We start from the raw sequence: 15,451 nt of genomic DNA on the forward strand, positions 1-15,451 counted from the left end.
TGCTCCTGGGGTGTGGCTGAAAAGTTTTCCCATGGAGTCTGTACACCCAGATAGTGCCATGGTGTGATGCCCAGAGCATCTGGAGAGGACCAGGGAGGGAGTCTGGGATTACAGCATGGTCTGGAGAAGGGCTATTTAGGCTGAGTCTTTAGGTAAGCAGTTGGTCAGAGGAGGATGGACAGGTAGAGGGAGGGTAGTTTTTTTCTTTTCTTTTCTTTCTTTAATTTTTTTTTTTTTTTTTTGTCTTTTTGCCATTTCTTGGACTGCTCCCTCGGCATATGGAGGTTCCCAGGCTAGGGGTCTAATTGGAGCTGTAGCCACCAGCCTACGCCAGAGCCACAGCAGTGTGGGATCCGAGCTGCGTCTGTGACCTACATCACAGCTCATGGCAATGCCAGATCCTCAACCCACTGAGCAAGGGCAGGTATCGAACCCACAACCTCATGGTTCCTAGTCGGATTCGTTAACCACTGCGCCGCGACGGGAACCCCCCCAAAATAAAATTTTTTTTTTAAATTTTTTATGGCCACACCTACGTCATATGGAAGTTGCCCAGCCAGGGGTAAAATTGGAACTGCAGCTGCCAGTCTACATACATGTACACAGCCAGATCCAAGCCGCACCTATGAGCTACACCTCAGCTTGCCACAAGGCTGGATCCTTAACCCACTGAGCAAGGCCAGGGATTGGACTTGCATTGTCAAAGAGACAGTGTGTACTTCTTAACCTGCTGAGCCACACCAGGCACTCCAAAGAGGGTGGTTTCTAAGCTTCCTCCGGCGTGGAGTGTGGTCACCCAGTGTCGCCCAGTTGGAAAGGGGGGAAGTTCAGGCTTTGAATTGCTTCCCTTACCCCAGACCCCATGAGTGGGCCTCAGAGAAAGTCATGCTTGTTGGAATGTTCCAAGCTCATTCCCAAGGAAAAATAAAAAAGTCCTCTTCCCATTGTGACAGGGGGCCATGACCTAATTCTGATGCCTCTTGTTGCCTCACTTCTTGCTGGGGTCTGCCTGCTGCGCCTGGCTCTCTCCATGCAGAAGCCAAGTTGGGGTATGCACCGTTTGCTGGCCCCCTGACTTCCAGAAGGCCTAGCCTGCGTGCAGACACTGGCCCCTTTTCCTCTGAATAAAGAGGATAAGGGTGAGGTGCTGCAGCTCTAGCACTGACTGAAGCCAAACCAGCCTGGATCAGGATCCTGGTTCTGCCACTGAACTGGCAGTGTGACTCTGGCCAAGTTGCCTACCCTTTCTGAGCCTCCCGGAGACTTCTTCATCTATCAAATAGTACAATGAGGACAGCTGAGAGGACTGAAAAAGATTATGTTTAAAGGACCCAGTACCTGGCAAGAAGTCGAAAAACAGTAGCTGTTACAGCCTGATCGAGGTCAAGGATCTTAACAACTGAATGGGCTGTGAACACTGCCTTGCTTTTAGTTTTCTGCAAAGGACGGTTGTTAGTTCCCCCAAGGCGGGCCCCAATTCTAGGTCCCCTTCGGTCCCCCAGGCTTCCCTGGAGGGACTGTTGCCAGGGGTGGACTTAGCAGCGCCCCCAACCGGCTCAGGCCGGCCCGGCCCCGCCCCTCCCTCTGACTCACTAGGGGCGGCTTCTAGCCGCTCACGTCGGGGGGAGGGGGGAGGGGAGGGAGAGATGGGAAAGGAAGGGGAGGGGGAGGAGGGAAGGGGGAGGAGGGAGGGGGGAGAGAAGAGAGGAGGGGGGAGAGAAGGGGAGGGGAGGAAAGGGTGGCAGACACTGTGGCAGACACTGTGGTCCAAGTAACACAGCGGAGCGTAGGCAGGTAAGTAGCACTTGGGGTCTGATCACCCGGTACCCGGGAGCCCCTTGTAGGGGTCCGAGGGGCTCGGTTGGTCCCAGGCAGCCTCCTCAGGGCGCCCAGCTTTCTCCTCCCCAGTTAGGGGCGCACTCTTGTGTCTCCCGGTTTCCCGCAAGGAGGGGCCGGCGCGTGGGGGCGGGTCCTTGCTGAAGAAATGCTTTCTTTTACTGAACTTGGGACAAACTGAGCATTCCTGCTGGGGAGACTGGAGAGAGAGGAAAATGTGCGTCTGATAGAAAACAAGTTTGAGAGTCTGGTTACCAGATTGAGACTCCTGAAAGCTTTCAAGTGACCAGCTCTTTTGTTTCACTGTTAATTTGCAGATTTCTTACCCCCGCCCCGTCCCGCCTGTGGTGACGGGGCCACCTTTTTAGTTAGACGAGGCTCCAGTGTGGAGAGAGAGCAGTGATTCGTTCATTTTGGTCACTGCAGAGTCTGAGCCTAAGAGCCTCCCCGGTTCTGCTTGGGGGTGGGGCGAGGAGGGGTGATCTGCGGTTTTAACTTTTCATCTCTCTGCTAAACCCTGAGCTGGGGGAGAGGGCAGGGGCATTGATTCCCGAGGTACTGGGCATATGTACTGGGATTTGGTGGTAAATTCTGTGTTAGAAAGTGAAAGTCATCTAGGTTTACTGAGAAGCTCTTATTGCTCATTAATTATATCACCTCATTTAATCTTAACGTTCATCTTCATGCCTATTTTACAGATAGGGCACAAGGAGGCTCCAGCAAGTTGTCACTTGCCAGAGGAAGCGCAGCTAGTAAGTAGCCAAACTGTCTCTTTCCATTTTTCCAGATTATCTGCCAGCCTCTGGTTTTCATGGGATCACTCAGGCGCCAGCTAGAGTTTAATTTATCTTGTTCTGGTCCAGAATTTTTTTTTTTTTGTCTTTTTGCTATTTGTTTGGGCCGCTCCCAGGGCATATGGAGGTCCCCAGGCTAGGAACTGTAGCCCCCGGCCTACGCCAGAGTCACAGCAACGCAGGATCCAAGCCGAGTCTGCGACCTAACACCACAGCTCACGGCAACGCCGGATCGTTAACCCACTGAGCAAGAGCAGAGACCGAACCCGCAACCTCATGGTTCCTAGTCGGATTCGTTAACCACTGCGCCACGACGGGAACTCCCAGAAATTTTTTTTTCTTTTTTAGGGTGGCACCTGTGGCATATGGAAGTTCCTAGGCTAGGGGTCAAATTGGATCTGTAGCTGCCAGCCTACACCACAGCAACGCAGGATCCAAGCTACATCTGCCACCTACACCACAGCTCAAGGCAACACCAGGTCCCTGACCCAACCCACATCCTCATGGATACTAGTCGTTTCCGCTGAGCCAGGAGGGGAACCCCTGGTCCAGAAATTTTAACGCAGGGGATTGATTTACTTCCACTGCCCTTCTCCCCCCCTCCCCCCCCCCACCGCCAGGTGTGGCCTGGACCCTGAGGGCTGAGCCTTATCTCTAACTAGCCTGTTGACCAGCCGTGGGCAAGGCCAGGTCTGTGTTCAGGGAAGGTGGTCCAGGGTCCTGGGCTGGGGGCCCCCTCACTTTCTGCTGGAGCACACAGACCATGCTGCGTCCTCTGGCAAGGGTTCAGGAGGAAATGGAAGCTTCCTTTGCTCTGCTCCCTGCTCCCTGTGTGATCAACGGCAAGTCACTTGTGCTCTCAGGGCCTCGTCCTCCTCCTCCTTGTCCAGAAAGCCAGGGAACCAGTGGGACCAGGCTAGCTTTAGAGCCTCAGGGCCTTACGATGAGGTGGAGGCAAGATGGCCCTGGAGTGAACCAGAACCAGGTTCATTTTTGTCACTGTCCTGCAGAGCACCCAGGACCAAGATGGTGTGACAGTCACGTTCCGGCGAATGCGAAGCTGAGCAAGGATAGGTTTGAGAGGCATGCAGCATGCAGGACACAGCAAAGAATTTTTAACTGGTCTCAGCCACTCCCTGGGCACTGAGCTTTAACCAAAAAGAAAAAAAAAAAAAAAAAAAAAAGAAAGAAAGAAGAAAAAGAAAAATCAAATGTGTGCATTCAGGGCAAGGAGACAGGACAAGTCAGGGAGGTGGAAAAAGTGGTGCAGAGGCAGTGACCCCACCCAGGAAATCTGACTAACCCAGTATCTGTCGAGGCTGGGCAGATGTGCCCACATGGCTGGTGAGTGTGGAATGCAAGCAGTCTCAGCTCTCCTGTGGTTTTTCTTGCAGGTTCCAGACTCAGAGCTGCTAGCCTTGGCCTGAGGCCACTGCAAGGGGGCTGAGGGGGGAAGGGGGGGCCTCTAAGGAGCCAGCCTAGCCTCACTGCCTGCCTGCCAGCCCGCAGTGTTGCTCTCCTCTGTCCGGAGCCTGCCCACCGTCCAGCATAGGCACCCTTTTCCCGTCGGAGGAGGTGGGCTTGGCACAAGCTGCCGGGGGTGGGGCCGATGGGTGGGGCTGCTCTGGAGGAAGCGGAGGGAGTTGAGAAGCTGGGGTGGGGCAGGCTGGGAGGAAGCGGAGCCCGAGAAGCAGAAGCGGGAGCTGCACGGAAAGGTGAAAGTGGAGGGTGGCTGAGGGAGGGTGGCTGAGGGAGGCCCGGCTGTGGGTCAGGCTGGCCGAGACCCTCTGAGGTGGATAGGTGAGGGCTGGCTGCCAGGGGTCGGCATCAGATGTTTCTGGAAGCCGCTTGTCCAGGATTGGTGTGTTCTGCCCGCTGCCCTGTCCAGTCCGATAATCCAGTCCGATACATTATCGGACTGGCTGCCGGGATATGGGTGGGGTGGGCTCACCATACTGATAAGAAACTTCTGAGCCAAGGCTTGTCCCTGCTTGTGAAGAGGTGGTGTCCTGACAGAGGCCACCACACGGAGTGACTGGACTCCTAAAGGCCCTCGGCCAGCCCAGAGGTACATTCAGATTTGAGGATACCTGTTCCTAAGACAGGACAGTGGTGTGATGGTGGACAGGTGGGCTGGAGTGGTTGGGAGGGTAGGGCAGACCTGGCATTTGAATTCCAACTATGTGGCACAGTCCATTATTTTGCAAATTCAACGAGGCCCCAGTGGGGAGTTCCCATTGTGGCTCAACAGTAACGAACCCGACCAGTACCAGTATCCATGAGGACGCAGGTTCAATCCCTGGCCTCACTCAGTGTTAAGAATTCAGCATTGCTGTAAACTGTGGCAGCTCAGATCTGGCGTTGCTGTGGCTGAGTTGTGGGCCAGCGGCTGCAGCTCTGATTTGACCCCTAGCCTGGGAACTTCCATATGCCGCAGGTATGGCCCTAAAAAAGCAAAAGGAAAAAAAAGATCCCAGCGGGGGTCTGGCCAGGTGCCTGGGGGAGGGTGGGGGAGGGAGGCGAAGGTGGAGTAGGAGTCCTGCTTGGTTTCAGGCGAAGGAGCGCTGGACCTCTGGACCCAGGTTCTGGGGATGTCCAGGTTTCAAGCTGGGAGGAGGTGGAGTCATTTCCAGAGCTGACACTCAGCCCCCTATTCTTCCCTGGGAAGAGAGGTAGGGGCTGTTGTATTTCACACTTAAGGGCAGACAGGGACTGCAAGGTGAAGGGACCTGTTGTGAATCAGTGGAATCAGTGGGGTCTGAGGAGGGCAATGATACCATGTGGCCTAAAAGATATGCAGAACCAACCTCCATCTCCCTCTGCAGGGTATCCTCAAAGGCTGGCTGCTTCTTTTTTTCTTTTGGCTGCACCCGAGGCATGAAGAAGTTCCCCGGCCAGGATGGAACTTGAGCCACAGCAGGGACAACGCTGGATCCTTAACCGCTAGGCCCCTGGGGATCTCCACTGGCTCCTTCTTAAGTCAGGACAACCAGCAGGGCACACAACTGCCCCCCCCAGTCCCCCAGCCCCTGCTTTCTGCCTTCAGGGCTGCTCCAGCCTGTTGAACCCCTGTGCCATCTCTTGGGCTCCATCTGGTCTAGTAATTGGAGACCAGTAAGTCCAATTAATCAGACATAGTCTCTGAGCACCTGCAGGGTGCCTGGCACAGTGTGAGCTTCCAGCTAGGTCCAAAGAGGCAAAAGGCGGTTCCTGCCCCAAACGCCCTTATAGTCTAGTCGGGGAGATGCCCAGGCAGGCCCATAACTCAGCACGCTGTGGCAGAGTGGCCAAAAGTAAAGGCTTTAACCTAAGAGGTATAGAAGCAGCTGCCTTGTGAGGTGGTAAGTTCCCCATCACCGGAGGTATTCAAGAAGATGATGGTGAGGGATGTATAGAAGGGACTTCTGTGCTGTGCGTGAATGGGTATATATTGGGATGCGGATGTGGAGTAGGATTAGCTGAGTATTAAGGCCCCTTCTGATGCTGATGTCTGTGATTCTGTGACAGTCCCCATCTAAGGGAAGTTTGTCTACAGTCCCTCAGATGTGATGCTTCCGGTTCACTACCCTTATCAGCTAGACCAGTGAGACTTACACGGGTTGTTCTTCATGTCTGTGCCCCTCCCCCTTCATTCTGCCCACTGCCGGGCTCCCAGCATAGACCTTGAAGAGACCCTGTCATGGGCTGCTTGAGGAATGCAGGAGTACTGGGGGTGTCTCCTGTCAGGCCGTGCTCTAAGACAGCCTGTGAGCAGGAACAGAAGAAGGGTCTGCTCCCAGGTGACGGGGCTGGGAGAACTCCCAGAGCGCTGAGGCCACTGAAAGTCCTGGAAGGTTCCTGGGACAGCTGCGGCTTGAAATGAGCCTGGAGGGGTAGTGGGGCTTTGATGGATGTGAGGGTAGAGGTGAGCATCGAGGAAGCCTAAGGAGCTGTGGGCTTGGGCAGAGGGGCTGGAGGGAGAGGAGGAGTGACAGGTCAGATGTCAGGTGGGTGCTCCCCTGGGAGAGCCTGACGCAGAAGGCTGGGGGCCAGCGTTAGAATCACCTGGAACTTCTCCAGCATTGATATCCAGGCTCCACCCTGGAGAGTGGTTTTAACTGGTCTGGTATGTGGCCTGGGCATTGAGATTTTTTTTTTTTTTTTTTGAGGTCCCCCAGTGACTCTAATGTGCAGGCAGGGAGCTCCTGTCACGGCTCAGCAGGTTAAGAACCTGACTAGGATCCATGAGGATGCGGGTTCCATTTCTGGCCTCGCACAGTGGGTTAAGGATCCAGCATTGCCACCAGCTGCAGTGTAGGTCGCAGACGTGGCTTGGATCCGGTGTGGTCCTAAAAAGACCAAAAACAATAATAATAATATGGAGGCAGGTGTGAGATGCTGTCCTGGACAGAGTTACCTGGCAGCAAGAAAACCACCTGGAACATAGTTCAAAATGCAGATGCGGAATCCAATGTGGAATCCAAATCGCCAGGCATGGGTCTTTAGTTTTTATAAGATCCCAAGGCAATGCTAACAGGCAGCCAGGCTGGAGAGCCAGAGAGATGAGGGACGGGCAGCCATCCCCTCTCACCAAAACACTGCAGTGGCTCTCGCCCCACCTGTATCTATTGTGGGCTGCTGCCTGAGCCCTGAGGTCAGTAACGCAGAACAAAAAGCAGACAGCTGACCATCCGCTCTCTTGCTCACACCACCTCTGTCCCTGAGCTCTCCCCACTGGCTTGGGCTTGGGGGTGGCCACCTCACCACTTGAGGCCTGAGTCACAGGCTGAGTCTTCTGTTGCAGGGGATGTGGGCACAGCATGTGACTCTCTGGGGGATGGCCAGCTATTAAACGTTCCCCTCCCTGCCTCCCCCCATTGGGGAAGTGTGATTCCAAAAAACGCCTTCAGCTCTGTTGTGAATTAGGAAGGGGAGGGAAAGTCAGACTTCACATGGGATTTGATACCCATGACCACTGCTCCTGTTTCTCCCTGTTTCCTACTCAGACTCACACCTTTTGTTCTCCCATCTACCCCTCAAAGGTTGCTCTTTGCCCTTCCTGCTTCCTCAGCCCCCAATAGTCTCCTGATGGTGCCAGTTTGCCTTTTTTTTTATTATTATTATTTTGTCTTTTTGGGTCATACCCACGGCATATGAAAATTCCCAGGCTAGGAGCTGAATTGGAGCTGCAGCTGCTGGCCTGTGCCATGGCCAGAGCAACGCCAGATCTGAGACGTGTCTGCCACCTACACCACAGCTCAGGGCAATGCTGGATCCTTAACCCACTGAGCAAGCCCAGGGATCGAACTGTGTCCTCATGGATACTAGCCACTATCACTGAGCCACTACAGGAACTCTGCTAGCCTGCCTTTTAACCTTGGAATTCCCCAGGCTCTTCTCTCGCACTCACTGCTGGGGCTTCCTGTTCAGCTGCACGGCAGGAACTGTGTTGCAGTGCTTGCTGCTGTGGGCGCTGCATTTTCAGCCAAAGAAAGAAGCCCTTTAGTAATGGGAACATAGGAAACAGTGAGTGAAGCTATGGATACTGCATTTGCTGATTTTCTTTTTTTCCTTTTTTTTTCTTTTTATCTTTTGTCCTTTTAGGGCCGCACCCGCAGCATATGGAGGCTCCCAGGCTAGGGGTCAAATTGGAGCTGTAGCTGCCGGCCTATGCCACAGCCACAGCAACACGGGATCTGAGCTGCGTCTGCAACCTACACCATAGCTCATGGCAACACCGGATCCTTAACCCAATGAGCGAGGCCAGGGATTGAACCCGAGTCCTCATAGTTCCTTGTCAGATTCATTAACCACTGAGCCACAAGGGGAACTCCTGATTTTTTTAATTGCAGTTGTTTTACAATACTGTGCCAGTTTTTGCTGTACAGCAAAATGACTCAGTCATACATTTATATACATTCTTTTTTAATATTATTTCCCATCCTGGTCTATCCTCGGAGATTGGATATAGTTCCCTGTGCTATACTATGGGACCTTGTTGTTTGTCCATTATAAATGGAATAGCTTGCATCTACTGACCCCAAACTCCTTGTCCACCCATGCCCTCCTCCCTCACCTCGGCACCCACAAGTCTGTTCTCTATGTCTGTGGGTCTGTTTCTGTTTTGTAGATAGGTTCATTTGTGCAATATTTTATTTATTTTATTTTTAAATTTATTTTATTTTTAAATATTTATTTATTTATTTATTACTTTTTAGGGTTGCAGCTGTGGCATATGGAAGTTCCCAGGCTAGGGGTTGAATCGGAGCTTCAGCTGCCAGCCTACGCCACAGCCACAGCCAAGCAGGATCTGAGCCACATCTCCGACCTGCCCCACAGCTCACAGCAATGCCAGATCCTTAACCCACTGAGCAAGGCCAGGGATTGAACCCACATCCTCCTGGATACTAGTCGGGTTCATATCCCACTGAGCCATAATGAGAACTCCTTGTTTTAAGTTTAAAAAGAAAGTACTTAGAAGGACCTCCCCAAACCAATGCGAAGGCCAGTTGTCATGACATTTGTAGTAACAACAGCTTCTTCTGTCTTTCCAGATCTGGAAACAGCATGTACACATCCATCCCCCAGAGGTAGGCTGTGCCCCCCCATCCCCTTTCACTCCTCCCCCTCTTCACTTCCAAGGGCTCCCCCTCCTCACCCGGCACTGCAGTCCCCAGGCCTGCCCAGGTCTCTGCTTGGGTCCACTCCTCAAGGGCCTCTGCCGGTCCTCTCACCTTCTCCCCTCCCACAGCGGCTCTCCGTTCCCAGCCTCGGTGCAGGATCCCGGCCTGTACATATGGCGGGTGGAGAAGTTAAAGCCCGTGCCGGTGGCCCGTGAGAACCAGGGCATCTTCTTCTCCGGAGACTCCTACCTGGTGCTGCACAATGGCCCGGAAGAGCTCTCCCACCTGCACCTGTGGATAGGTATGTGGATCGGTGGGGGGACTGGCCCGGGAGGGGCTGGGGCTGGCATGGGTCTCACAGGCTATGCCCTGCTACCTCCCCCTTCTCTCCCCACAAGGCCATCAGTCATCTCGGGATGAGCAGGGGGCCTGCGCCATGCTGGCTGTGCACCTCAACACCCTGCTTGGGGAGCGGCCCGTGCAGCACCGAGAGGTGCAGGGCAATGAGTCCGACCTCTTCATGAGCTACTTCCCACGAGGCCTCAAGTACCAGGTCAGAGCCCACCTCCTGCACCCTCGCCTGGTGGCTTCTTTCAGAGCCCGCCCCACTTCCAGCTGGTCCTTACCCCGCAAAAGGCCCAGGTCCTCTCGGGGCTGGGTCCTTTCCCTCCACTTCCCTGCCCACCTGCCTGCCAGTGGGACAGGGCTTGGCGTGCTTGGGCACCCACTCAGGCTGGCCATCTGGGCTGCAGGAAGGCGGTGTGGAGTCAGCATTTCACAAGACCTCCTCCGGGGCCACCCCAGCTGCCATCAGGAAACTCTACCAGGTGAAGGGGAAGAAGAACATCCGTGCCACTGAGCGGGCGCTGAGCTGGGACAGCTTCAACACAGGGGACTGCTTCATCCTGGACCTGGGCCAGGTGGGTAGGCAGGGCTGATGGAGCACCTGCCTGTGATACCACTGTGTTTAATTATCTATTTATTAAAAAACATTTTTTTTTTTTACTTCGCCATGCAGCAGCTTGATGTGATATCTCAGTCCCAGACCAGGGACTGAGCCTGGGCCGTGTCGATGAAAGAGTGAAATCCTAACCCTTAGACCACCAGGGAACTCCCAGGTGCTGTGTTTTAAAAGGGCAGGGACCAGGAGGCCACGGTGGAAGGAGAGTGACCCTAAGTAGGGTCACTGCAGCCACTTGAAAGCATCCCTGACCCCTTGCTGTCTGGCCATTGCCTCTTGACACTAGAATTTGCTCTCTCCTTCTGAGCCTTTGCAGCTCTGAGTTGGCTGCCTGCCAGACCATGCATTAATCAGTTCACACACCCCTCACTCAGTGAATCTATGATGCTCTGGGCCAGCATGGGGACCACCATTTGCTCGGCCAGGGGAGGCAGCCAAGATGGGCCTGTCACTCACTGTAACCCCTGGCAGGATGTGATGAGGGCCCTCTTAGGGGCATCAGCATGGGCTGGGAGCTTGGGACAGGGAGGGGCCTTCTAGCCAAAGCCACTGCCCCAGGAAGGTACCATTTGCCTGGACTTTCATGGAGGGGAAATGTTATTCCAGGCAAAGGGACTGGGGAGCCGAGCCACTAAGCGGGCAGAAGGGCACAGACATGCATGTTCACAGCAAGGAAGGATCTAGCCTGACTGGGTCCTGGAGAGACAGGTGGAGGACGGGGCATTGGGAGTGAACATTGCCTGGGAGACCAAGACCCAGGTCAGGAAATTGATGCTCTGGGGGTCTGGACTGCATCTTGCAGTACCGGAGATCTGGGGCAGGAAGATCAACCCAGACACTGTTTGGATGGAGGACTGGAAGCAGTGAGATGGAGGCAGAGGACCTGCTCAGGAGAGGTGATGAGGGCTGTGCCTGTTGGGGATGCAGAGGTGTATGAGCTGGGTCCAGCAATGCCAGTAACCCATTCATTCAGTCAAGAAACATTTTTTCTGGGCCTAAATATGTGCCCTTGTCTGTTTCAGCACTGGGCATACAGCAGTGGGCCAAGCCGAGCGAAACCAAACCAAACACCCATGCCCTAATGAGGCTTTCTAGTCAGGAAAATAGGTTATAAACAAGATAAAGGTTTTTAAATATAGGACATAAGTGATGTGGGAAAAAAGTAGGACGGGGGTTCCTGTTGTGGCTCAGCAATTGAAGAACCTGACTAGTATCCGTGAGGATTCAGGTTCGATCCCTGGCCTCGTTCAGTGGGTTAAGGATCTCATGTTGCTGCAAGCTGTGGGTAACATCGCAGATGTGGCTCGGATCTGGTGTTGCTATGGCTGTGATGTAGGCCAGAAGCTGCAGCTCTGGTTTGACTCCTAGCCTGGGAATTTCCATATGCTGTGGGTACAGCCCTAAAAAGTCAAAAAAAAAAAAAAAAGCAGGAAGGACATGGGGACATTAGGCAGAGAAATACTCTTGCAAAGGTTGTCCTTCCCATTCCCAGAGAGCCCTTGGCTTCCCTGTGCCCTTTTTTCTCTTTTTTTTTTTCCAACCAGTGGATGTTCCTGGCCAGGTGATCGAACCCACACCACAGCAGTGACAACTTCAGATCCTTAACCCACTGAGCCACCAGGGAACACCTCTCCCCTGCCCTTTTAATGGTCTTTGTCTGGCCCCAGAGGATGGTTCTGGGATGCTGCCAAGGACAGGATGCAGGCAGCTGTCTCTAACCTGAGCCTCCCCACTTTCCTCCAGAACATCTTTGCCTGGTGTGGTGCAAAATCCAACATCCTGGAGCGTAACAAAGCGCGGGACCTGGCCCTGGCCATCCGGGACAGTGAGCGGCAGGGCAAGGCCCAGGTGGAGATTGTCACTGACGGGGAGGAGCCTGCAGACATGATCCAGGTTCAGAGATGCTGTGGCCGGGGGAGGATTGGGGGTGGGGGCTCTTCTTGGAAGCCCCTGAGAGTGGCAGTGATCAGCTGGGGGCACGAGGGTGGTGGGTGGAGAGCTGTGGGGGCATCTGAGGTTGCTGCTCAGGGCTCGGCTGGCTCATCGGCTGAGAGTGGGATTCAGGGTAAAGTAGCCCCCAGGACAGAGGGGCCAGGAGCTGGGAAAGTGCCCCTGGCCCTCCCCACTTCTGCCTGGCAGTTTTGTGCAGACAGTTTGTCCCACGGGAGGCCGTGGTCCTGGGTGTGATGGACTGGGAAGGTCCAGGCTGGGTGCCCAGGCATCTGTGGAAACGCCTGCCCTGGCCTCTGCAGGTCCTGGGCCCCAAGCCTACTCTGAAGGAGGGCAACCCCGAGGAAGACCTCACAGCTGACCAGAAAAATGCCCAGGCCGCGGCTCTGTACAAGGTGGGTGCCCTGGGACCAGGCAGGGGGTGCAAGCCTGGTGCTCATGGGGCTGAAAGGAGAGGGAAAAGCAGGGTACAGAGTGGGCCAGCCATCTGGGTGGTTTATCCAGGGCTGGGAGTGAGGGGAGGATGGGAATTGCACGAATCCTCAGGAGGTGAAAGCTGCCTTGCTTCTGGCCCGATATTGGAGAAGGAGGTTTGAAACAAGCCAATGCTGAGCTTTATTTTTTTTGGCTTCTTGGCTTTTACTTGTTCATTTGGAGTCTGCTTAATTTCCATGTATTCGGGGGCTCTAGGAGGCCACGACAGAGGGTGAAGTGGAGGTAAATGTGCCCAGGATTTGCCAGTCAATGGAGGCAGCGGTGGGGCCATAGTGGGAGAGGCAGCCTGGTCCCAGAAGAGAGCAGGGCTCTGTGCCATAGGGAGGAGGATGACCTGGCACTGCTCATCCTTCCCCAGGTCTCTGATGCCACTGGACAGATGAACCTGACCAAGGTGGCCGACTCCAGCCCCTTTGCCGTTGAGCTGCTGATACCTGACGACTGCTTTGTGTTGGACAACGGGCTCTGTGGCAAGATCTACATCTGGAAGGGTACGTGTGGCTTCTCCTCCCCAGCCTGAGGCCCCTGCGGCCGCTCTGACAGGTCAGGCTTCCTTCCCCCAGAAGGGCTCAGCTCCAGGGAGTCTTCATGGTTGAGGGTTTTCTCTTGGCCGTGCCTAGACCCTTCATTCCAGGCAAGGGGCCTGAGCCTTTAGCCTGCCTCAGAAACACCCAAGGATAATGAAAAAAATACGACTCATATAACTTGGAAAAAAAAAAAAAGAAAGAAAAAAGGAGTTCCCATCGTGGCTCAGCGGAAATGAATCTGACTAGTATCCATAAGGACGCAGGTTCAATCCCTGTCCTCACCCAGTGGGTTAAGGATCTGGCCTTGCTGCGAGCTGTGGTGTAGTCCGGCAGCTACAAATCTGATTTGACCCCTAGCCTGGGAATCTCCATATGCCCTGGGCGCAGCCCTAAAAAGACAAAAAAAAGAAAAAGAACAAGAAACACCCTAGGGCCTGTTAACACTCATAGCTGGACAGCCCCCACTGAGATTCTGATACTCGAGGTCTGGCGTGGAGCCTGGGAATTCGGGAGTCTAACCGGTTCCCAAGCCTTGCTGCTAGTCCAGGTGTTGCCGGAAGGGGAACCCCTTCCGGGGCCCAAGAGTGCACTCTTGTCTAACCCTCAGAAATGAATTGTCTGTGGTGACACATGTGCTAACGAAGCAAGACTTTATTGGAAAGGGACACCCAGGCAGAGAGTAGCAGGGTGAGGGGAGCCAGGAGAACTGATCTGCCACGTGGCCTGAAATCTCCAGTTTTATGGGAATGGGGTTAGCTTCTGGGTTGTCTCTGGCCAATCATCTTTTTTTTTTTTTTTTTTGTCCTTTTGCCTTTTCTAGGGCCACTCCCGCGGCATATGGAGATTCCCAGGCTAGGGGTCTAATCGGAGCTGTAGCCACCGGCCTATGCCACAGCCACAGCAACGTGGGGTCCAAGCCGAGTGTGCAACCTACACCACAGCTCACGGCAACGCTGGATCCTTAACCCACTGAGTGAGGCCAGGGATTGAACCCACAACCTCAGGGTTCCTAGTCGGATTCATTAACCACTGCTCCACGATGGGAACTCCTCTGGTCAATCGTCTTTCTCAGCCCGGGCTTGCTCTGGCCCAGGGTCCTTCCTGGTGGCACACACAGCATTCAGTCAAAGATGGATTCCAGTGCTGAGGATCCTGGGAGGTTGGTCATATCCTCCCTCCAGTTGGCCCCTTCCCAGTCCTCTCAGTTAGTTTTCAGGGCTGCACCATGTCCTCATCAGGGCCTCCTGCTGAGACTACTCATGCAAGTGGCTATTGTGCTTGGCCAAGGTGGGCAGTGTCAGTCAATGGTCCCCTAAGAGGGCCTGCATGTTGAGAGCCACTGTCACAGAGGTCTCCTAAGTCCTCAGGCCTGCTGGGACCCCTCATCCTGCCATTCTGCCTTAGGGTGTGACAGAGATTTTAGATATTAAATCTCACTTTATGCAGGAGTTAGTGAACTGGTAAAACTTGTTTCTCCAAGAGATGGTATTGGCTGGAAAGAGCAGCACTGCCCCGCAGAAGCCTGTTGGCTGTTTGACTCTGGAAATGTGGAAACAAAGCCTGGAGCATCTCAGTGATACCTGAAGCCTCCTTACTGCTCTGTGCTTGTCTCTTCTTGAACGTGTCTCACCTCCTTGCCCAGATTATAAACCTGTTGAAAGCAGGAACCACATTATCTCTGGACGAGATAGCATTTGCTCAATCAGGAGTTCCGTACTGGTGCAGTGGGTTAAGGATCTGACTGCAGGAGTTCCCATCGTGGCACAGTGGTAACGAACCCGACTAGTACCCATGAGGTTGCAGGTTCTATCTCTGGCCTCGCTCAGTGGGTTAAGGATCCAGTGTTGCCATGTGCTGTGGTGTAGGTCGGAGACTCGGATCTGACGTTGTGGCTGTAGGATAGGCCAGCAGATGCAATTCCAATTCGACCCCCAGACTGGGAACTTCCATATGCCATGGGTGTGGCCATAAAAAGCAAAAACAAAAGAAGAAAATACCACCTGAGCATTTGCTTAATAAATATGTGTGGGGTCAGCCAAGACCAAGAGAAATTCGCAGCCAGGAGGATGGAGAAGTCTTAGGTGTTCTGACTTGGCGGCTGCTGGGCTGCCTCAGGGAAGGGCCAGCAGGGCAGGTTTCTAAGAAGTAGGGCATGGGGTTGGAGGGGGGAGATTGTGCCTCTGGGGCTGCCTTTTCCCTCCTGCCTGCAGGTGCCTTTTCCTGGAACCAATTCTGAGCATGTGCCCCGGGGTGCAGGGAGGGGGTGGGGGTGAGTCCCGGAAGCCC

General features: G+C 54.1%; 1 protein-coding gene across 7 annotated transcripts in view; it reads left to right on the plus strand.

Annotated features, from left to right (window-relative positions):
- Positions 1-15,451, plus strand: part of CAPG (capping actin protein, gelsolin like) — a 31,373-nt gene that overhangs the window by 12,619 nt on the left and 3,303 nt on the right. The window contains exons 1-10 of one of the 7 annotated variants that reach the window (XM_003124949.4): positions 1,678-1,794; positions 2,535-2,588; positions 4,025-4,205; positions 9,164-9,199; positions 9,361-9,533; positions 9,631-9,785; positions 9,985-10,152; positions 11,937-12,086; positions 12,446-12,538; positions 12,997-13,129. In XM_003124949.4, the coding sequence (XP_003124997.1) occupies positions 9,177-9,199; positions 9,361-9,533; positions 9,631-9,785; positions 9,985-10,152; positions 11,937-12,086; positions 12,446-12,538; positions 12,997-13,129 (895 nt within the window). In that variant the 5' untranslated portion in view covers positions 1,678-1,794; positions 2,535-2,588; positions 4,025-4,205; positions 9,164-9,176. The other 6 variants (XM_003124947.4, XM_003124950.3, XM_013987885.1 and 3 more) reach the window with 6 other exon arrangements.

The sequence above is a fragment of the Sus scrofa genome, chromosome 3 (genome assembly GCF_000003025.6).
Source record: "Sus scrofa isolate TJ Tabasco breed Duroc chromosome 3, Sscrofa11.1, whole genome shotgun sequence".
In the NCBI taxonomy this organism is placed as follows: domain Eukaryota; kingdom Metazoa; phylum Chordata; class Mammalia; order Artiodactyla; family Suidae; genus Sus; species Sus scrofa.